Raw genomic sequence first — 23,596 nt, forward strand, 5'->3', positions numbered from 1 at the left:
TTCATGCTCATTCTCTTACAAGTGTACAATGAAGTTTTCCAGAGGCTACATGACATGTGAAATCACAATAGATTTAATGTGGAAGCAAATAAGAGAATCTGGTTTTTTTCTATTAAGCCACATAGTAAAGAGATTTGCAAAAGTGTAAAACAAGGCCACTGTTTGCACTAAATGTTTTTTGTCCTTCTGGAAAAACAATTTTTCATAAAAATGTTATCTTAATATGTAATGGGATTATTATGCATACTCTCAAAATAATATTTTAAATATAATATTTTAATTTCTCAGGTTTAATTTCTAATAAAAAATAGATATAACACACATAAATAAAAGCCCTCTGGGGTCTACAGTAATTTTTAAGAGTATAAAGGGGTCTGTAACCAAAACGTTTGCTAGCTGCTGTGCTAGAAACCATACTGCTAACAGGAAAATAATCTAATTTTAGATTATCTAATAATCTAATTTTCTGGTTCACTAGAAAATGAAAATAATAGATTTTCTGAAAATGAAGGAAGATCTTGAATAATGAGTGTTTGTTTTCAAGCTACTGTTAATATGGTGGCAAGGAACCATATTAAATACTTTTTCATTTAAAAAAGCTAATCCAGAACTCACAACATTCATTTAGGACCTTACATGTTTGTTGTACTCTCCAAAACAAAACCTCCTCTGCTCTCCGTACAAATCCACTGTGGCCAGAAATACGATTTTGGCCTGTCACTTTCATGTATGTTCTAGATGTATGTGTATTTGAGGGGGAGAGGAAGCAACACACCTCTTCTTTTCTGTTAACTATCTGAAAGTAAAAGTCCCTTGAATGAAGCTGTCTCTATCAATTCATCGTTGCTAAGGAGTAACTGTCCACTCATGCAAGAAGCCACATCTGTAAACCTCCAAGAGGTGACCATAAATTTAATCCTCCACACCAAGGCGTTTCTAAGAGTGAATAGTAATAATTAAGCTGGGACAAAACGTATAATAGGACTATTCCAAGCAAATCTGGATAACACCCCAAATTAAGGGCATAATACATCATTACTATATTTGTTCCATCATATACAGAACTACAGTCTTAAAAACTTAAACATTTGAAAGCTAATGTTAACAAATGCAACACTAAAATGTTCAAATTAATTCTCCAAAGATTTTTTTTCATTTTTCCTTTTTTTATTTCTCAAGGAAGCAAAAAGATAACCCAAGGTTTCTCAAAGACAAATGAAGTACTTTTTAAGGCAGTACTTACAAAAAGACTCCTGAACCACAGCTTTCTTTCACTAGTTGCTTATGTTTCTTAAGGTGATCTAAATTACAGCAAACTCTACAGAATATACTGTAATCATGTGACTCTGTGGTAAGTGGTAACTGAAAATGTGGCTTTAATCAAGGCCTACATTCATCTGGTATATGTATATATATATATATCTATGCAGCCATACTGTAGTTTAAAGCCAGTGCTCATTCTGATTAATAAGTGCCTGTACCAACTGTCAATCTGAAAATCCCTTTGGTGTTATGGATACATAAATACCTTGTTAACTCAATTAGCTAACATATTAAGGGAATGTCAAGTATACACAGACCTCTGTGATTAGCGTTGCGGGGAAACATTAATGGAAATACACAGCCTATGCTCTCTCCAACAGCTCACAATCTAGTAAAATAAGGAGTAATCCAGATAGTCTCAACTTACAAATATTTGGTTTTAATATGAATTGGTATCTTTCCCTCACTACCACCCCCAGCAAATATACCACAGATAGGTACTGCTTAACCAGCATTAGAATTCATCTGAATATGTATTCCTTAAATGCTGACAGGATGACATGGAAATATTCTCTAACGATAAGCATCAAAGGAAATCTGGACAGGTGTTTAAAATATGGAAAGCATGTAGCTGAAAATTAATATTAAATAGACAGCTTAAGCAATAATCACTGGTACTCTACAGTATAATGCCATAGATAAGCTAAACATAATTAAAAGATTTGTCATCCTTATAAACAGAGGTTATACAGCAAAGAAATGGAATGATTTTGCCATTTTGAAAAAGAACGCACATCCAGATAATGCCATTGCCTATCGATATACTACAGGGCTTCTAAATATTCTTACACCAGGTAAGTATTTATTTTTTTATCATTAGTTCATACCACCTCTCTCTCACTTACTTTAATAAATAGCAAGTGTTGAAATATATGTTAGCCATCTGGGAATATACTATATTAGCTAGTAAACAAAAAATTCTTTTAAATCACCTTTAGTAGCTGGTAAAGCTTAAATAAGATTACAAAGCAATGTAGGGTAAAGACTATAATCACATACATTGATCATCTTTTAGTCTCATTAAATCGAATACGTTCAAAACTATTTCTACATTTTATCTTTTTCATTGGGCAAAGAACTCATTTATGGATCACTAGTCATCATTACTTTCTCTTTTCATTTAGTTAATTCTCATCACATTAAAGATTCAAGAGTCACAGATCCAGGCACAACTTCTGAATGGGTTCGGATTCAGAACAAGCAATTTATTGTTGGAACAAGAAATTCACTGAACTTTAGAAATAATGTTCTCTGGAGTAACCTCTCCAGTCTTCTCTTTCCTCTATTTTTGAGACAACAGGTTCCCTAAGCCGTAGTCAGGTTTCATAATTATCCTTTTTGAAAGAAGTAATCTCAGAAGAAAATCAAAGGCGTTGTGCTTGTGGGGCTAATGCAGTAGGTGAATTTTCGAGGCCAAGGATGAGTATTACAGGGAAGGATTAGTCACACCCTTTAAGTGCTTCTGTACTCTAATTACAATCACCACCGCTTAAAACAAAGACAACTCTCTTGAAAATGCAAAGTGAGTGGACAAGCCTCTCTAGTATAAACTGATTTTATTAATAGAAAGCAAATTTTAACATATGTAGCACATGTAGTTCTGGTTAGGACCAGGAGCTAATTTTTAATATTTACTACTGGCATTCTCCCTAGGAAGAAAGTAATTATTATCTCAATCAATCCTGTTAGTTTCATTAAAAATTGATTAAAGGATATAAATATTGAAAGCCTATCGTGAATAAAATAACAAAGGTCTTCAGACAAAAGGATGAAAGTATAAAATTTGGTAATTATTTGTGAATTTTTTTCTACTGTCACTGATCTAGTTTTTAATAAATAACCAAAAGTGACTAAGAATATGATAAAAATTGACATTAGTTTTCTCTCTTGTGTAGTAGAAGTAAATATCAGATACCTGGCACCCAGAAACAGTCTCCTAAAAGGAAACCAGTATACAAAGAAAGATGACCAGACAGACTGAGATTTTCATTTCAATCCCTTCACAGGACGTAATTTTTCTGACCTACGCCATTCTGAAAGTATCTTTAAATTTTTTTTCAAAACAAGTTAATATGATTCAATGTGAATTTATACATATACAACTAGCAACTTTAATTTGAGGATCACTATCATATTTTTGGATCACAATTTTAGTGTCTGTCCATTCTTCCCTATTTTAGTACATTGCTTCTTTGCTTTACTGAAAAAGTAAGACACGTATACATCTGTTTCAGTGTGAATCTACTGAAGATTTTACATTATCAATTTCATATTCTATTACTTTTAATGTAGTGCCATCAATGAAGATGCTATTTTAAAATACATACTTTAATTGTTAAATTCAAAATTTTGAAAACACTCAGGTTATTTTTCTTTCAAAATCAAATGTCTTATTTACTATTTACCTGGTGGTGGAATCAGAGGTGGAGCAGTGCTGACAGTGGGAGGAGGCGGAAGAAATGGAGGAGGTGGAAGGTGAGTGGGAGGAGCTCCTGGAGGGAAAAATGGCGGTGGTTTGCTAAAATTGTTGTCTACTTCAGTAGCAGATCTTTCAGAAAGGACCTAAAATTAGAGCACAGTTAATTAAAAAGATGAATAAATGTTCTTATCTAAGATTAAACTCAGTAAATGAATCTCATTTAATCTAAGAAATAAGTTTTATTCACTTACATATATTCTGGGAAAGCAGGAGTAATTTTTCTATGTGTGTGATGTGTGCATATATTATACAGATATTATACAGATGTGAGTATTCACTCTCAAACACACTTTTTAAAATGTTCATATTCAAAGCCTAGACAAAACTGAATCATTACAAATAAAATTCTTAAGGAATAATTGTTTTAAAAATATTCTAAATGAGACAATTAAGTACTTCATAAATAAAATGTAATGAGTATTATCTTTGTTACTCAACCAAAGTTAAAGTATTCAAATTAAGGCGATATAACCATTAGTCATAGATACCAACATTAAGAAATTAACGTGGCAAGAGAACCAGATATTCACTGTACCAAGGCCTATCATTATCAGGTTGCAAAGTAAGAGACTACAAGGCATGCATCAATAGGGTACAACTAACAGGCAGCCAGATACATAAAAAAACTTCTTCATGTGAGCCTTGTACCTTTAGGAACAAGGGTTTATACTTAAAAAGTAAAAGTATTTACAAAATATTGATCTATGTGAACAGGTAAGGGACAGAAACCAAACCTACAGGAGAATGGCACCTAGAAATTTGAATTTTTGACAAGCTCCCCAAGGGAATCTGATGTGCAAACATGTTTGAGAAAACTAGAAAAAACAGGCAACATGATGTTATATATTTAATTTATACTTTTCAAATCCTTGCTAGCTAAAGCATATCATCTAAACATATAATCTCCTTTCACTAACTTTTCCTACATTTAAGTACAGTAATTTTTATAAGGCTTATGCTGATAAGCCAGTTTTTAAAGTAGAAAGCAGTATTATTTTAAGAAAGCATGACATTTTAATGGTGGGGGTAAAAAAGAAGATTATCTTCCATTTTAGAAATAATTTACCTTAAAAGGTGCTAAAAAGAACATTTACATAATTTATTAAAGGTAATAAAGAATCAAAACACTGGACATCTTTTAAAGTACTCAGAGAAAGAAAATAATGAAAAAAAGTGTGGTCAAGCTAACAGCTGAAAGTCTCAATTACTCAAAGTTCAAACTTGAATTATATAAGCTACTAATAACTCATCTTCTTTCATTCTTTCACCTGAAAAGCAAAGAGATCTACTTCACCGAGAAATCTCACATTAAATAAATTATGGTATAGCCATACAATAAATCTATCATGAGGAGCTGTTAAATATTTTTAAGAATATGGGAAAATGCAAATGATAATTTTATATGGAAAAAAAAAAAGGATACACAAAAATATAACCATAGTAGTATCTATCCCAATCTTGCTTAGTGACAAGGAAGGGATGTACCAAAATGTTAAGAGTGGTTATCTTTAGATGGCAGAACTATCGACGGTTTTATTTTCTTCTTTAAACTTTTCCCATATTTTCCTTTTTTAGTCCAATGAGCCTATATATCACATTTATAGCAAGGAAAAAAATATCTTACTGAAAAAGATCCAAAGGTTATAAATTTTAAATGGAACAGCTTTTGTAATAACATGGTGATTGATTCCACATTTTAAATCCCCTTTGTAGCATCTAAATCACCTTACACATAGCATAGTGCTATGAATGAATTAAATTAGAACACAGATATAATCCTTCATTTAAAAAAAATAATAACTTTTAAAATACTAAACCTGTATGTTGCTGTTTTCATTTGCCCGTCGCCTTCCTTCTACTCGGCTGATAGTTATAGTCTGACCAATAACATCAATTGCCCCAGGTAATCTCCTGTAACATAAAAATTCAATCATTTCAGTTTCACCTAATTAGATGTTTGGACAATAACACAAATATTAGGTGAGAAATAAAGGCTAAAACCCTTTGCAATATAATTTAAAATAAAATCAGATCACAACACACATTGAAAAAACTTCACTTAGATCTCACTACTTTGCATAGTCATAAAAACTAAGTTTTATTAATAAGCTAAGACCAACACACTCAACAATGATCATAATGCTAAATTTTAAGTATTTTTGTAGGTTTTCTTCAAAATTTACTATTTTTTAATAGTCTCCAAGTGAATTTATCTTTGTGGAACTGAATCAGTAGAAAATGTTAAACAAATGGAAATAAAAATTTTTGGCCACTATAATTGTAACACATATCATAGTTCTATTACAGAAATCTTAAAAATTCCTCAAAAGGGCTTGAAAAGAAATGATGCTCACTTTGATACATAAAGGTTATTTTCCTTAGTGATTTATTCTGAGAATTAGAAAAAATAAATAGGGAACCACTTTTTCATTCTTGATAACTTGCCTTTAGATAGAAAAATTCAAATATTTAAATGCCAGCCCCACCTCCAATTGTATTTACAACCATTAAAGTTTGTGAGTAGATGGAAAAACAGTCTATCACAAAAGAATGCTGCAAATTTAATAGGAAAATCTAACAATAAAAGAAAATAAAATAACGTTTAAAGCCATTTTTACATGTAGCTAAGAACTTTATAAAAATATATATGCTTAACAAGATAACAGAAGTCACTTGTAGGAACTGGCAATGAAAAGTGGATGCAAATTAGATGAATTTCTCTTCACCTATATTTCAGTTCTGAACAATTCTGTTTTTAAAATTTTATAGAAGTAAAACAAAGTACCATAGATCCTTCAGGTCACCACAGTTAGGTTCCTAAAATGACTAATAACAGCAGCTACCAATTATTGAATGATTACATTCTATACCTAAACCTCAGAATAACCCTTAACTTAAAAAATTAATATATACTTGTTAGAGATGATAAAGCTAGAGCCACAGTGATGTCACTGACCTCAGTAATGATTACATGGCAAAACTAACTTTCCTCCTGACTCCAAAGCCTCAGACCCCTTCCCTTGAGCCATGCTGCCTTCTAGCAAGATAAGCAGCCTTTGAAAAACTTAAGACTTTGGGAAATCAAGAACTACTGAAAGTATGTTTCAAGTAAACCTTGAAAAGTCCCATAAATAATTTTATGCTCACAAAAACAAGAAGAGAGAACTATAAAAAGTCTATAATGGCATTTGAAATGTATGCAACTACATATTTAATTCCTGCTTACTAACCTGCCACTTAAGATTTCTGTTCATAACATTTAAAAAATGTTCAAGCCTTTCTGATTTTATGCCTAGGTCATTGACCACCTAGGTTCCCTCATGATCTCAAAGATCAAAAGTGATTTTACTTAACATGTACCCTTCAGTGCAGCTGGGAAACTACCCTAACAGTCACACATTAGAAAAATTGAAATACTTCTGACAAAACAAATATTGCTCTTATTTTTGCCTAGAACTTAAAAGACTTACAAAGCTACGACCACTATAATTTCATATCAAAGCACATGCCATCAGCTCTCCCATATATAAACACATCTCAGATCCAACAGCCCAAACGATAAAGGTGTATATTCTGAAACCAGGATTTCCCTCACCATTTATTACTACCTAAACTTCATAGTAAAAATCCTTATTTCTACCCATTTTCTTTTCCATTCTCTTCTATTCTCAATTGCTGGATTCTCCCCTCTCCATCTTCTTAAATTTATTCCCATCAAGAACAAATTCTCACAAATTTGTTTGGATTTGCAACTTGGATTATAAATTCTCTGAATTGTTAAAAGTAGCAAAAGGGGAAAGATTCTATAACCTTTGACCATGGATTTCTAATGACTTCTGCTTTCAAAAATTCTGGGACACATGGGAGTACTCATTTATTAAAGTTTATCTTCAATATGTTCAGAGATGTCTGATTACCTTTTTCAGCTTTAAATGGATTGCTCTATCACTAAAGATTCAAAATGGCAAATACTGTGTTTCTAAAACATACAGGACTTCCCTGGTGGTGCAGTGGTTAAGAATCTGCCTGCCAATGCGGGGGACACGGCTTCGAGCCCTGGCCCAGGAGGATCCCACATACCACGGAGCAACTGGGCCCGTGTGCCACAACTGCTGAGCCTGAGGTCTGGAGCCCACAAGCCACAACTGCTGAGCCCACGTGCCACAACTGCTGAGGCCTGCATGCCTGGAGCCCGTGCTTCGCAACGAGAGGCCACGACAATGAGAGGCCCATGCACCGCAGCGAGGAGTGGCCCCCCACTCACCGCCAACTGGAGAAAGCCTGCATACAGCAACGAAGACCCAACACAGCCATAAATAAATAAATATTTTTAAAAATAAATAAATAAAATGAAAACATACAAATGAGAAATTAGCCTTAATAAATGTATATCACTAGAGGGAGTCTAGAAAATTGCAATTCCTTACATGTCCATAATAGTAACAGCTCCTTGCCCAAGCATTTTTACCACACAAATTGATTTACCTTAATCAGAAATTTTGTTAGAAATATTTTACAACGTACCAAAGTAACAAAAATCACTTAATATTTAACACAGGTGAATAATTAAACATCAATTCTGATGTCACATTATGGAAAACAATATTGAACCATATTATTATTAAAATTTCTGATGTACCACTTTCTATTTCAATGAATAAAAAAATTTAGTAGAGCTTCACCATGAGGATCTACTGTAACTTGGATTTCTACATAGCACAGGTTTAACTGGGTTTACAAATTTGTTCAATAAGGCAGACAGCTAATGCAGTTATCAAGATTCTCTTCTCTATACTGGACTCAACCATAGAGTAAAAAGCTGAAAGACAGAGCAACTAACCACAGTGGACAGCTACAGTTTCATTAATCTACAGTTTAATACAGGCAGTGAATAGTCACAAAAACCTCTACCTATCCTCCTAGCACAGATGAATATGAAAACACCTCTGAAATTTTAGTGGAATTAAATTAAAATGACATATTTTGATGATTCTGATGTTCCAGAAAGGGTATGAGAGCTGCTTACATAGATACAATAGAAATCCTAAGAGTAACAAAATCAGAACCAAGGGAAAACAGATAAAAGGTTAGTTATTAATCTTTGGCCACCAATTTATCTCTGAGCTTATTTTTTACCAGCCAAAATGAAGGACAGTCTTCATAACAAAAGTCCTTAATGTGCATTAAGAGAAAAACAAAGCACTAGCTCTGAAGATTACTTTTCTTGGTAATAACAATTGCTAGTATTTATCGAACACTTACTTTGGTGCTAGGAAAGCACTGTTCTAAGCACTTTATATAGATTTACTCCTCATAATAATCCTATGAGGTAGCAACTATTATTATTCCCATTTTAAAGATGAAAGTAAAAAAGAAAAAAGTTTCTCCGCTGAGTCCATCTTAAGTGAAAGTATGACAGAGTAGTTTTTAAACTTTTTAAACCACAAAACAGTTATTTAGGAAATACATTTTGCACAGCAATCCAGTATATATATTATATTAAAAAAGTTTCATAAAACAGTACTTACTTACACTTACTATAAAGGAAAAATAACATTAATATCAAATATGATTTTATTAATATTTACAAATAAGACAGGAAAAAAACCAAAATAAAACCAAGAAATATTTGGTGGCTGAGACCAGCAAATTGATTTCACACCCCACTAATGGATTAGGGGTTCTCAACTTGGCCTGCACATCAGAATCACCTAGAGAGCGTTTAAGGCCCCCAATGCCCAGAGTGCACACCAAATAGTTAAATCTGAGTCTCTCAGGCCGAAGCATCAATATTTTTTGTAGCTCGCCATGTAACTCCAATACAGAGCTAAAGTCGAGGACTACAACTAATGGCATGCCCAAAGAAGAGACTTATATTTTGTCCTCTTCTAGAAAGAACTTAAAGTAGTTAATAAAAATTAATGTTTTTATTACTCAATAAATTTAAAGTCATATCTAAAAAGGTTTAACAATTATGGTAAGGATTTCATTACATACATATTTTCATATTGATCTTTTGAGTTCTGTGGACAGACAGTACTGCTTCTATACTTACATTCTATTTTTCAAGTGGAGACTTCTTAATAAAAAATAATTCTCTCTAGAAAAGTGATACACGTCCAAAAAAAAAAAATCACAGAATTTAAAAACTGTCTTCAGGACATGTAATTTCCGATCACACCATATTCAAAGAGACTGGTAAAGCCTATGATGGGAGCAGAGATCCAAAGGGAACTAACACTTTAGTGGTGCCCTGCAATAGCATTTTCACAGGCTTAAAAATTATTTCATCTGTAAGTACATTGAAAGTAAGGTGTAAGTCCAATCAGTTTCATTTTCACAGATGTAGAAAGAGGCTCTTTTGTGAAGTACCGCGCTAACGTCAATATTCAGGCTTGGGTATGACCAACTCCAAACCCCTCCTACCCACAGAATGTTTTCCACGCTAATTTTCTGGGTCCTGAATTTTTAAAATGTCACGTTACTTGTTAAGCTATATTAAAAACAAACAAAAAACCTTGCATACTTAAAGGTGAAATATGCTAAAATTTGACTCACTGGAGGACATAAATTGTGTTTATTAGGGCAGCCAAGTTTACTTACTTTTGTGCAGAGCTTGGAATAAAGCTTTACCAGCCATATTTATGCTTAGTTGCATTTTTTAAATGTATCACTGACAGGAAAAGATATGTTTCTACAGGTAATTAAAAAAAAAGGCCTTCATATGTCCAATCACATAAAATCTTACAAGCTACACAATATAGCAACATGCATTCAGAGTGCTCAAATGCTATGAAGTACAGGTACATTTTTTCAGTAAACGATTTCATCAAGACATAACAGTAAGCAGCAAGAACAAATGAGGGAGTCAATCTTAGATTTAATGTTCATTTAACATCCACTTTTAAGTTTTGTTTGTCTATTTATAAAACATGCGAGCAGGTTTAAATATCTTAGTGAGTATACATTGTAAAGCAATTTTTAACTATTCCTCCTTCAAGAGTCTGGGTTAGTTTAAAAGTATTCTGATATTGGAAAACAAGCTTAATAAAACAACCTAGAATTTGCAACTAATTACCTAAAAGGAGCATAGTTTAAGATTGTAAAATGGAAACAAAATACAGAAATAAATTGGACACTGGCATAAGGTTATAGCAGTCATCCATATTGCCTATTCCAATTTTCTGTGTTCATTAAAACGACTTCATTCTTCTCATTAATTCGCTTTACAAGAGTTACAAATCTGTACAAAACAAACTTGCACCAATAAAATGTTATTGTTATATACTATAGTTAGCTTAAAGATTTAAAAAACACAATAATATATAAATTAAGAGTAACAGGGTGAGAAAAGTCTGGGTCTCCAAATACAGTAATTTATGAAAAGGATCTCAACCATCATTTAATCGTTCTTTACAAAGAGACTTGAGGAATGCTTTAAAATAAACTCCCCATTTCTCAGTTACATTAATTACAAGAGCTGGAATCTCATTTTTTATCGTATGCTATAAGAAAGTGTATGTAGCTTTCATCTACAGTTGTTTTTTCTTTTTAATTTTTAATTTTCAAAAGCACAAAATACATACTGAAAATACAGTGTCAAATTTCCTACTACCTATACTCCCTGAGACTAATCACAAAATCAGAATAGGGAGTTTTCTGAGTTACCAAACCATCTTTTGGGGCACGGGGGGGAGGGGGGGCGGGAAGCGAGGGGGAAGTTATATAGTCTAAGTACTGAAATGTATCACTTTCAGATTTAAAAACTAATATTTTCCTTATAAAATGGCCAATTTATTTCAAGAAATAAACTGTTATATCAAAAGCATAACTATTTTAAGATAAAAATTATAAGTCAAATGGTTTATATAAAAGAAATTTCAGATGTTAAAGTAATAGCAGCATGGGACTTCCCTGGTGGCGCAGTGGTTAAGCATCTGTCTGCCAATGCAGGGGATATGGGTTCGAGCCCTGGTTGGGGAAGATCCCACATGCCGGGGAGCAACTAAGCCTGTGCACCACAACTACCGAGCCTGTACTCTAAAGCCCGCGAGCCACAGCTACTGAAGCCAGTGCGCCTAGAGCCCGAGCTCCGCAACAAGAGAAGCCACCGCAATGAGAAGCCCGCGCACTGCAACGAAGAGTAGCCCGCGCTCACCACAACTAGAGAAAGCCCACGTAGCAACGAAGACCCAGCGCAGCCAAAAATAAAATAAAATAAATTCATAAAAAACAAAACAAAACACACATTAATACAGCATCAAGCTGCCCAGGAAGAAAGCTTTAAATTCTTTACCAACGAAAACAAACAAAATACACTCCCATATACTATTACCTTATTTAAAACTTCAAGCGATAAATTAAGAAGGTATCTTAGTCTGTATTTCTAGTCAAGCAAAGTATAACTGCTTAGATTGTATAGTCAAGCAAAGTACAACTGCTTATTGTTGGCAAAACATTTTCATACCCTAACACACGTGCTTCTCATTATATCGCTTAGGATAGAAATTATTATTCCCATTTTCACAGGCTCAGAGTTTACAATATCCATCCAAGGTTTGTATGCTTTGCAAATTTAAGATTTAGAACACAAACCAATATTCTATGGAGGGTGGATTATGAATAAAAAGCATAGCAACAATAAGGGAGATAGTACTTCCTAGACCCACTTAATAGAATGGCAGGTTTATGCACTGTAGTTGGGAAATAAAGATGGGAAAGATTCAATGGCGTCCAATTTTATAGGTCCTAAAGACCGGCTCAGAGAGCTAAATTTTATTCCAGATAGTGAAAAGCACCCAGGGGTTTTTGAATAGGGTATGATACGAGAAAGGAAAATTAAACCTGCAGCAAGGGGAAGGAAAACATTTATTGAGCACCCATTAGCATGGTTCCAGGCGATTTATGTTATAAAAAGCTAGAGAGACAAGGGGCGAGATATGAGGTGATAAGGGCTGATTCATAAGGTAAGTGTAAAAACCCCCAATTCTATACTGAAACAGTGTAATTCAGGGGGGAAAATGGTACAGCCTAGTCAAAATTTATTATCTTTCTAATGAGATAAAACAACACTGATGACCTAAACATCAGGAGTATCCAATGTTTAAAAATAGCCTTACCTTAGATCAGGTGATTCGGCCCTCCCATATTGATCCTGCCACTTCCCAACGCTTGAATTGGCTTTTTTGGAGGCAGTACTTGTCTGAGACTGAGAAGAGGTGCTGTTTCTGGTGAGATAAATTTTCTATGTTTTTTCTTACATACTGTTGCCTCTGACCCCCCTTGTTCTGTTTCTTTTTTCCTTGACATACTTTTTCTAAAGTCCTTTAGCATGTTCCGATAGTATCATTCTCTTCAAGTTATGTGAAATACTTGTTGTGGAACTAAGACTGCTAGTGGTATTCAAATATAGATGTCTTTGTTATCAACATTTTATTAATTCTAGAATATTTTTAGAAATACTTCTCAACATAGACAGTATGATGTCAAAATGCAGAAATGAGAAAAGAACCAAAGGCTTACTTCAGGTTATATATATTATCCAGAAATAAATTTCAGTGCTTTTACAAATTAATAACATTAATTTCTGCAGTTTCATAAAACCTTATTTGAAATGTTGGTGTTTCTTTCCCTAATTCTTCAATAATAGAAATAAATATTGTTAGTGTAACCAGTTAACAGCAACATTCTGTGTTTCATAAAAGCCTATATTAAATATATATTTCATTAAAATTCCATTTCAGAATAATTAAAGTCTTTCAAAGTAAAATTCTAAAAAAAGTTAATTTTATCCCTGGTGTTCACCTATTTACACTCTTGCCAATCCTTTAAAGGAGTAATAAGACACTCTTTCAAAGCAATAGGAAAAACATGTTTATGTAGCTGCTTATTTATGTAAAAAAAAACAACACAGGAAGAACAAGCCAGTAACTAGATGAAATGAAATTGTTTATTGACAGGAGTGAAAAAAATTGCGAAAAGAGTGACTAATATGAGTATACTTTTGGATAGTCTTGCCTTTGGAACTATGTTAAATGTTCTAGATATGTAGAAAGTAAGTCAATAAGCATGGAGGAAAAGAAATGTTAATACTGAACAGAAACAAACAATGGATCAAATTATCTTTTAAGTGATTAATACATATAACTACTCTGAAGGAAATTTTTGAACACAATATTTTAACTATATACCCTCAATCTAAGAAAAAGAAAAATTGAAAGAAATCTTGAACTCTATTTAATAGGTTTGTTTTTTGTAATGGTAAGTGCATAGTTCTAATCTATTTTGTGTGCATTTCAGTATTAAGCAAATGAGTGTATATATTGAACTTGTTGGAACTAGGTTCTCACTGTGGGAAAAAGGAAGATGCAATACAAAATAGGGAAAGAGGAGTAGAACCTGTGGTGTCAAACTAGAAGTAAAAGAAACATGACTATATGATTAAAATTTTATAAAAATAACATACATATGGCAATTTCACATTGAAATTGCTTGCTTTTTCCCAGCTCTGAGTGCTGGAAAGACCTAGAAATAGTGACACCCCAATAGCAATGAGCATAACTATTGCCAAGACCGTGGTTTCTAATTACCATTTCCCACTAAAAAGCATCAGGATTCCTTCAAGAAATGACTGCTTCTAGGGAAGGGGCAGGGAAAGTACAACATAAGACGGAAACATCAGAAAATAAAGAAATCCTCAAAAAAAGATGATGGGGACATGTCAAAAGGTCAGAGGAGCCAGTCTGAAGAGGCTCCCACAGACCAAATCTGGAACAATTTGAGCATCAATATGAATTACAGTATATATATATGTGTGTATACATATGTGTGTGTATGTGTATATATATAGTTTATATACCCCATTTATAACTCTCTCACACATAAAATACAAATTAATGAGTCTAATAATAAATAAGTAGGTGAGGGAGGTGGAAAAGCTCATTTTTAAAGTAGAATGCCAACTAATAAATGTAACAGGAATAACAGAGTTAGACAATGACTATTTTCAGTCATTACAGTAATAATTGATTAAATCAAAAATCATAAACGGACATTAAAATTCATGGAAAGTTCAAAGACAAACAGAATATTTATGCAGTCTCCTCACAGATTACTTATATTTATACAGTGACTTTGCAGAAACGCAAAGGACACCACCATGACTAAGTAATTAAAGTTATCACCACTAAAAATGGGACAAACTGACATCATGTACCTACAGGCTGATTCACTGAGAATACCACATTACTTATGTAGTATTCCTGCCCCAAAAGCAAAGCCTGAATCTAATAACGTGGGAACATCAAGCAAACCCAGACTGAAGGATGATTTACAAAATAACCAGATTGTACTCTTCAAGTCAATGTCAACAAATACAAAGAATGTTCCAGAAGCTGTCCCAGATCAAAAAAGAATAAAGAGATAAAGGAGTTAATTGTAACGAATAATCCCGGACTAAATCCTAAATCAAGGAGGAAAGAAAAGAACTGCCACAAAAGATATTATTGAAATAATCAGCAAAATTTATGGCTTGTATATTAAAGTACTGATTCATTATGAGATGTTCTGACATTGATTAACTGTTTCCTATAATTACGGAACACAATGTCTTTGTTCTTAGGAAATATATGCTTAAGTACTCAGGGGTAAAAGGGCACCATGTCTACAATTAGCATTCAAATGGTTAAGGAAAAAAATATTTTTGAGAAATTATAAAGCAAATATGGCAAAATGTAAACAACTGGTGAATCTGAGTGAACAGTGTGTAGACTTTAATACTTTCCTTGCAACTCTTTCTAAGTTTGAATTTTTTTCAAAATAAAACATTAAAAAATGAAAACAATAAATGAAGTGGGCACAACAGGGGCTTCTGGTAGTAATGGTAATATTCTGCTTATTGATCTATATGAAAACTTTTAAAGATTGAAAAAAAATTCTGATATATCAAATATTAACAATTTGCTGGGCAGTACAGAAAGTTAGAAATCCAACATTCCTACTGATAAAGTACAAAGAACCGTAAAAAAAAATTTTTTTCTTTGCAAACATACCATTAGCCATTTATATATTAATATGGCAATCTAAGATTTTAAACAACAGAAATACAATGATTAGGTCAGTAGTACACTTCATTACTGCTAAATATTTGCTGTACAGCCTCTATTATGACTTACATGACATTACTGTCTTCTCCCTAAAGTCAATAAAATTTTACTTTCAAAAACATCTAATTTCCATAAATACAAAGAATAAAATGGAAATACTTTATAAAGAATAAAACACAGGTATTTATTTAGGGAAATACTTCACAGTGGCTGAGAAGTATCCTTTTGATCAAGCGAAGATGAATCCAGAAAACAAACTTTTCTAATGAGCAATGAGTACTGTTCTCTGCATCCAAAAGTGACAGTATTAACATGCTACGTCTGTTTCTACAAACTGTGGTGGTAATCATCTATTCTTTTCAGCATAAGTGATGAATCTGCTAATTTTTGTCATTTTTTTTAACCTCCTTCTTACTGTGCCTTATCCACCAGTGTCCTCCCATCACTCCTTATCCATCTCTCCTTAGATCCATGATCCATCCTTATAATCACTCTCTCAAGTACACTCTCACCTTCCTTGCCCCTCTCTCCCTTGGGCATATGTGCCTGGTATAACTTCAACCCCTGCTAAATTCAACTCTAGCTACTCTTCACGAACACATGAATACCCGACAAGGGAAAGACAAACACACCCAGACAAGCTGACTTGTTTCATTTTCAACCTATGGCCATTAACCTCAAGAAAAGTTGGAAATGTACAGTCTCTCCCCGTGTCATAAATTTTTCACTCTGCTCATTCCCATCAGCATATAAAAATGCTGTGATTTCTCCCACCTGGAAAAAAAAGCCATCTCTTCACCCCACACTTCCCTCCAGGTAACTGCCTAGCAATCCTGTTCCCTTCCCCCAGGTTTATTCACACACCTCTAATAACTATTTCAGACCTTCTCCTCTCCTCTCAAACATTCAACACCCTCTTCCACTATTCTCATTTTCACCAGATAAGTCTGCATTCTATGCTGCTGGGAAAAACTGAAGCAATCAGAAAGAGAACTTTCAGTTGTTTCCATCACCATTAACCACCCACCTACCTTCACCTGCCCTTCCTCCTATTACAATGAGTGAATTGTCCATGCTTCTCTTTAAGGCTAAATCCTCCACTTGCATATTACATCCCACCCACCCCCGCCGACCTTCTTAAGGACACTGCTCTAATAACTGTCCCTTCTCAATTCTTGCATCATCAATTTTCCCCTCTAGTAACTCATTCTCATAAATATAAAAACATGCTGTAATTTCTTTCATTTTGGCAAAAAACCCTCCTCCTGACCCCACATTTCCCTCCAGATACTGTCCCATTTCTCTGCCCCCTCAAAAGAGAAAAAAGAAAAAAAAGAAAAAGAAAAAAACTCAAAAAATTGTTCATTCTAATTCCTTTCCTCCTATTTTCTCTTGAATCCATTCCACAAAGTCTTTTTTTAAATCTTCACCTTATACCACTGAAAACGTCCTGGTCAGAATCACCACAACCTTTGCATTTTAAAATCCAAAAGTCATTCCCAGTCCTCTTCTTCTTGGCCAATCAATATTATTTGATAGTTAAAACATTCTTCCTATTTTGAAACACACCCTTTTCAATATATACACTGGGTTTTCCTCCTATTTCATTAGTCATTCTTCTCTACTTGTCTCTTACTGTTCCATCCTTATTTTTCTGACCTGCATGGAAGTACCTCAAGGCTCTGTCTTCTTACTACTTCTCTATTAATACTTACCTCATTTACAAACTAATTCAATTTCACAGATTCATTTAAGTACTATTTAAACACTGATCACTCCCAGATTTGTACCTCCAGTCCATACCTTTCCCCTTACTCCAGATCTATTTATCCACTTCCCATTGAAATATTCCACTTGTATAACTAGTAGGCATCTCAATTTTATCAGGTTCTAAACTGAACTTTCGGTCTCCTCCCTCCAAAAATCATTCCTCCTATAGTTTTTTCCGCCTCAGGTATAAAAGATCTTTTATGTCTTTTGAAATGTGTCCAGTATCTGACTGCGTCTCACCATCTGCACCACTACCACCGTGGTCTAAGTTATCATTATTTCTTGTCTAGATAACTGTTATAGCCTCCTAACGGGCCTCCCCATTACTGCCCTTAATTCCTCTGTAGTCTGAGCTTAATAAAGCAGTTAAATTGAGACTTTAAAAACCTAAATCAGATTATTTCATTCCTCTGCTCAAAATCTGATGGTGACTCCCCATGTATTTCACTTACAGGGAAAGCCAAAACCCTTATAATGGCACAATGTCCTACATAATCTGGCCCAAATTTTTTTAAAAAAGAGGGGAGGGGGTGGAAGTGGGCAAAACACACAAAAACTGCTATTGATTTTTAAAAGTTCAATTAGTTTAATTATGATAATAACAAACATCCATAGAATATTTATTACGTATGTACCACTGTGCTAAACACCTTACATAAATTAATCCATTTAATATACATAACTATCCAGTTAGAGTATTATGTAGTATTATTACTGTATTTTATAGATTAAGAAATGAAAGAACAAGAAGATTGGGCGATGTGCCCAATACACACTAGCTAGTAATACACAGCTAGTGTAATTCACAGCTAGTAAGTAATAGAGCCAGAATCTGAGCCAGAAGTCCGGCTCTAGAGTCCAAGCTCTTAATATCATTCTAGAATGTAGAACACCATAAACTCAATGAATGAAGGTTGGCCTCTTTTAAAATATGAAAAAAAAAGAATACTACATATTAAAAGAATCAATATTCCTCAGCTATCATAACTTCTTAGACAAACACTTTTATGAGATTGCATTTGGTTTAGAAAACCTTATTTGGAAAAGCCCATGACTAGTAATTGTTTTCTTGTTTTAGTCATTTTTCCCCTTATGTTTTTTTTAAACATCTTTATTGAAGTATAATTGCTTTACAATGCTGTATTATAGTTTCTGCTGTATAATAAAGTGAATCAGCTGTATGTATACATATATCCCCTCCCTCTTACGTCTCCCTTCCACCCTCCCTATCCCACCCCTCTAGGTGGTCACAAAGCACCAAGCTGATCTCCCTGTGCTATGCAGCTGCTTTCCACTCGCTATCTATTTTACATTTGGTGGTGTATATATGCATGACTAGAAATTGTTAAGAAGAGACAGTCAAAATCTGAGATGGCTTTATGATATTGAATTTTGGCTGAAAGTTTCAAAAATCTTTATTTTAGGGCTAAATTACAAGTTTTCTTTCTGCATTCATATAGTATGAAATATCAGAATGACAAAATCAGGAAACTACATAAAATAAAGTAACACAAAAGGTAAATGATCTGGCTGAGAACTCGTAATAGTTGAGTTACTGACTTGTTTCAGGTTCAGAGAAATAACTGGTTTAAGTCATCTTTAACCCAAGATTAAACTGCTGACATAAAACTTCCCTAGTCTTGGCTTATCCATTACCATTTTCCTGGTAATGGGCTAATCACTTGTTATGTTTAAGTTAAAAGGACATTTGCCAACATCTTTTGCCTCTTACACTTGGTACCGTGTAGAACTCAAAGTTAGGTATTATCACAACAAACCAAAGAAAGAAAAGAAAATGGTTTTAATTTGAAAAATTTCTCAGGCTGAAATTTCTACAAACTCTTTTACTAAAATCAGTGAAACATCTTTAGGCCAGTATATCTAGACTTAGGAAGTTCAATAATTCTTTATGTAAGAATAATAAGCACAGAAAACAGCACGACCTTTGCTGTCACCACCTGTCCTGAATGTGAGATTGTTGTTTCTTTATATATACATGTAACTATATTCCATTGTTCATTTCTTGCTTACCTAGATTTTTTTAGATGAAATAGCACCCAGAAGAGTTTTTCACAAAGAATTCATTTTGTACTAAAACCAAGCAGAATGTTCCAGTTTTTTGGTATATCATTCAGTTTTTATACTTCATATAGCACTAAAGGTGAAGATACTGATGCCTTCAATAAACTGAATCATCAGTATCTCACTAACCTGCTTGGTGGGAGTCCAGTCTTGAACAAAGAAGGAGGAGAAGTAAACTCGGCTTTTGTAGATGGAAGCGCTGTTTCCTTCTCTGAATTTCCAGTTCTTCCCTGCTGTACCTTAAAAAAAAGGGTTATTAGCTTGTTTATTCAATGGAACACTCAAACCTAATACAGTAAAGATGTTAAAATAAATTCGTAACATTTGATTTGAAATTAAATATGAAGAATGCTTCGTTGCCCAGTATATAATAAAATTAAACTTATTTTAGAACAGCATTAGGTGAAAGGCACCAAAGATGGATTATGGGACCAAAATGTTCCCAACTAGTAAAAAGTTCAAATTAATTAAAAGTCCAATAAACAATAACTCTTAAGGACTTTCATAAATTCCCTCAGATCACTAGAAATAAGTCCAAGATACTCAGTTAAGACTCCATGTTTCAGAGTTCAAGAAAGGCCTTGAAGAATTCAGTATACCCAGAAGCCTGAAGTCAGTCATCGGTCTCCTTAATCCCTCTTCTCACTCTTTACGCTCACTTTGAAGCCAGTTATCTACTTACTTCATAACTTCTCCCATATTTGCCCATCCTTTGTGCTCCTGTCAGATCCTTTGAAGTGTGGTCCAGTCATATTCCTTTAGACTGGTGAGAATCTTCTTTATGCTCTTTTGCTTTTATAATCACCTTCCTATCTTAAAAATCGTCATTAATTTATTAAATTTAAATAAAGTTCAAGTTGCCCTATACTTAAATAACATCACTATATCTTAGGCCCTATCTAAATTCTACTGCCCCTGTTCAGTCTAAATTCAGCATCACTCTCCTTCCCTATGAGGCAAAGGCCAAGAGAATTCAGACACCTTGACTCTGATATATTCAAACCACTGATTCAATTCCAGAAACCATCTACCACTCAAATAAACATTATGTGGAACTCATTTTCAAATAAGATATTAATGTTAATACTAATTATATGAGGGATGATGAGGATCAGCACTAAGACAATGAGGACAGAAAGAAAGAAACAGATTCGTTAGACATCTGACAGGTAAAACTGACCGAATGTGGTGACAGGGGAAATAAACATGATTTATTCATCAAACATTTATTGACTATCTATTACGTACTGGAAACTGAGACCACAGAGAGAAATACAACAAAATTCCAGACTGTGGGAAAAGACAGACACAAACCACCAAAGCAATACAACAACTGTTATGAAATAACAGTTGGGATAAAAGATACTACGAGAACACAGAAGAAAAAATGCACTATTCTTCCTGGGGATGTCAGGAATACTCAGAGTTGACACTATGGTCTCAACTGTTCCCCTGAGCTCCAATAATTTATACCCAGCTTCTCACATGTCTTCTAACCATCTCAAACCTGCATGGCCAAAATAAAGCTACTGATTTCCCGCTATCCTCCAATCTGATCCTCTCCAAGTTTTCTTCCTATGAGTAAATGGCACCGAGTTGCTCAAGAAAATAAAAACAAAAACAAAAACCTAGCGATGATCCAATACATATGAACAGCCAATGTCAACTTTACCTTGACAATACATACCAAATTCAACCACTTATCATTCTGTCCACTCCTAAAACTCAGGTCAAACCCACCAGCACATCTCATTTGTTCTATTACACTGTCTCTCTGCTTTGATCTTACCTCTCTAAAATCCATCCTCTGTACATAGCCAAAGCAATCTTATTAAAAATGTAAATCAGCTCATGTCTCTCCCCTGCTCAAAATTCTCCAATAGGGGCTTCCCTGGTGGCGCAGTGGTTCAGAGTCCGCCTGCCGATGCAGGGACACGTGTTCGTGCCCCGGTCCGGGAAGAACCCACATGCCACGGAGCGGCTAGGCCCGAGAGCCATGGCTGCTGAGCCTGCGCGTCCGGAGCCTGTGCTCCGCAACGGGAGAGGCCACAACAGTGAGAGGCCTGCATACCACAAAAAAAAAAAAAAAAAGTTGGGATCTGGGGCTTCCCTGGTGGTGCAGTGGTTGAGATCTTCCCGATCCAGGAAGATCCCACTGCCGCGAAGCGGCTGGGCCCGTGAGCCATGGCTGCTGAGCCTGTGCGTCTGGAGCCTGTGCTCCGCAATGGGAGAGTCCACAACAGTGGGAGGCCCGCGTACCGCAAAAAAAAAAAAAAAAAAAAAAGTTGGGATCTGGAGAGCAACTGGAACCCTAGTACCGGAGCAGAGCAGCAAATCTGGTCTCACAGAAAGGGAGCTCTGCTGGGCACCAGAAGGCCAGGACACTAGTCTCTGCTCTTGAGGCTTTGAGAAAGTCTTTAATCCTTCTATCCCTATTATCAAACACCAGTAACAACTACTCAGTCTATTTCATCAAGCTCTTGTGATGATCAGGTGAGATAATGGGAAACCACTTCATAAACGTGGGGTATTAATGTTATTCTGTCAAAAACCACATAAAGATGAATATCTCTGGAAAGGCAATTTAAAGAAAGTAATAAAGATAGAATAATAGGTTAAAACTTAAAAATAAACAAACACATAAGTAAACAAATAAATAATAAAGATGGGGAAGGAGGAAAGGAGAAGGGTTGGAAAGAAGTAGAAAGAGGGGCAAGAGATTATAAATTAAAGAGTATTTACAATAGGGGAAGAAGTGAGAAAAGGTATCAGAAGACATGGTACATTTTCAAACATGTAAAAATTGCTTGTGTTTCCTAACTTAGCTTTCTTTTCTTGTTAATTTCTTCATAATATACTCATTATACTAAACAATTCTGAAAATCTTCACCATTTTAGCAACCCTCCTAATCAACCTGCATTATCATTATCACTCTGTCTTCAGATGTTGCACTCAGCATTACATAGACTCAAAACTTGTTTAATCACAACATAATGAGATTATTTTTTCCACATGATCTAATATTTTAAGAAATGACTGTAAGACATTATGACTGATTTTATAAAAAAACAAATTATCAGATTTTTACTCAAATTATGCTGAAACTTTATTATTTTGTAAAATTTCCTTGAACTGCCCTTCACAGCATTATTTATAAAAGTTTAATACTACAAAATATCTAAAAAGAAATTATTCTGGAACACCCAAATGATGGATTATGCAGCTATTTATAAAGTGTTATTTATCAAAAAACTTTAATAACCTAGGAAAACATTTACATGTTAAGATGAAAAAAGAAAAAATAGAAAATCACATAAATTATTTATTACAATTTTGTTTCAACCCACAAGAACAAAAAGACTGGGAAGGCAAAAGTTAGGACTTTGAAAGCAGATGAAAAAATCGTAACTGAGCAGACCAAAGAATCGGAATCCTAAGTCAGCAATGAGAAAGCAAAGACATTGATTTTCACAGCAAGACCCACAAAGATTCAGGAACTGATAACTCTAGCTCCCAGAACATTTCAAGCAGCCAAATATAAATATAAACCCTCTAGGCAGGATACTAGAATTTCTTCTCTGAAAACTCAGATTATCACAAAAAGAAAAAACAAAAAGTAAAACAAAGATAAAGATACTGACATAGGAGACTGTGAAAAACTTACCCCTACAGTAAAGCCTACAATCAACAAGTTCTACCCAAATGAACAGAGCTTCCAATCACCTTTTCAGTGGCCCATTCTCTCGTGAGTTAATAATGGGCAAGGATCAACAAATACTTGAGAAAAGTCAGTCAGAAGCCAAAAACAATAAACTTAAAGATGAACTTGTAGAAAAC

General features: G+C 34.2%; 1 protein-coding gene and 1 long non-coding RNA gene across 16 annotated transcripts in view; both read right to left on the minus strand.

The window, feature by feature from the left end:
* Positions 1-23,596, minus strand: part of LOC308626953 — a 786,846-nt gene that overhangs the window by 187,446 nt on the left and 575,804 nt on the right. The gene's annotated exons all lie outside the window — the stretch shown is intronic.
* Positions 1-23,596, minus strand: part of FIP1L1 (factor interacting with PAPOLA and CPSF1) — a 66,130-nt gene that overhangs the window by 26,075 nt on the left and 16,459 nt on the right. For 8 of the 15 annotated variants that reach the window (XM_081252401.1, XM_081252400.1, XM_081252397.1 and 5 more), the window contains 4 exons: positions 19,888-19,997; positions 12,922-13,029; positions 5,620-5,713; positions 3,729-3,885 (listed from right to left, as the gene is read on the minus strand). In XM_081252401.1, coding sequence (XP_081108527.1) covers positions 3,729-3,885; positions 5,620-5,713; positions 12,922-13,029; positions 19,888-19,997 — 469 coding nt within the window. The remainder of the gene's footprint in view (positions 1-3,728; positions 3,886-5,619; positions 5,714-12,921; positions 13,030-19,887; positions 19,998-23,596) is intronic. The other 7 variants (XM_081252403.1, XM_081252396.1, XM_081252393.1 and 4 more) reach the window with 1 other exon arrangement.

The sequence above is a fragment of the Mesoplodon bidens genome (assembly GCF_964165515.1).
Source record: "Mesoplodon bidens genome assembly, chromosome: 1".
In the NCBI taxonomy this organism is placed as follows: Eukaryota; Metazoa; Chordata; class Mammalia; order Artiodactyla; family Ziphiidae; genus Mesoplodon; species Mesoplodon bidens.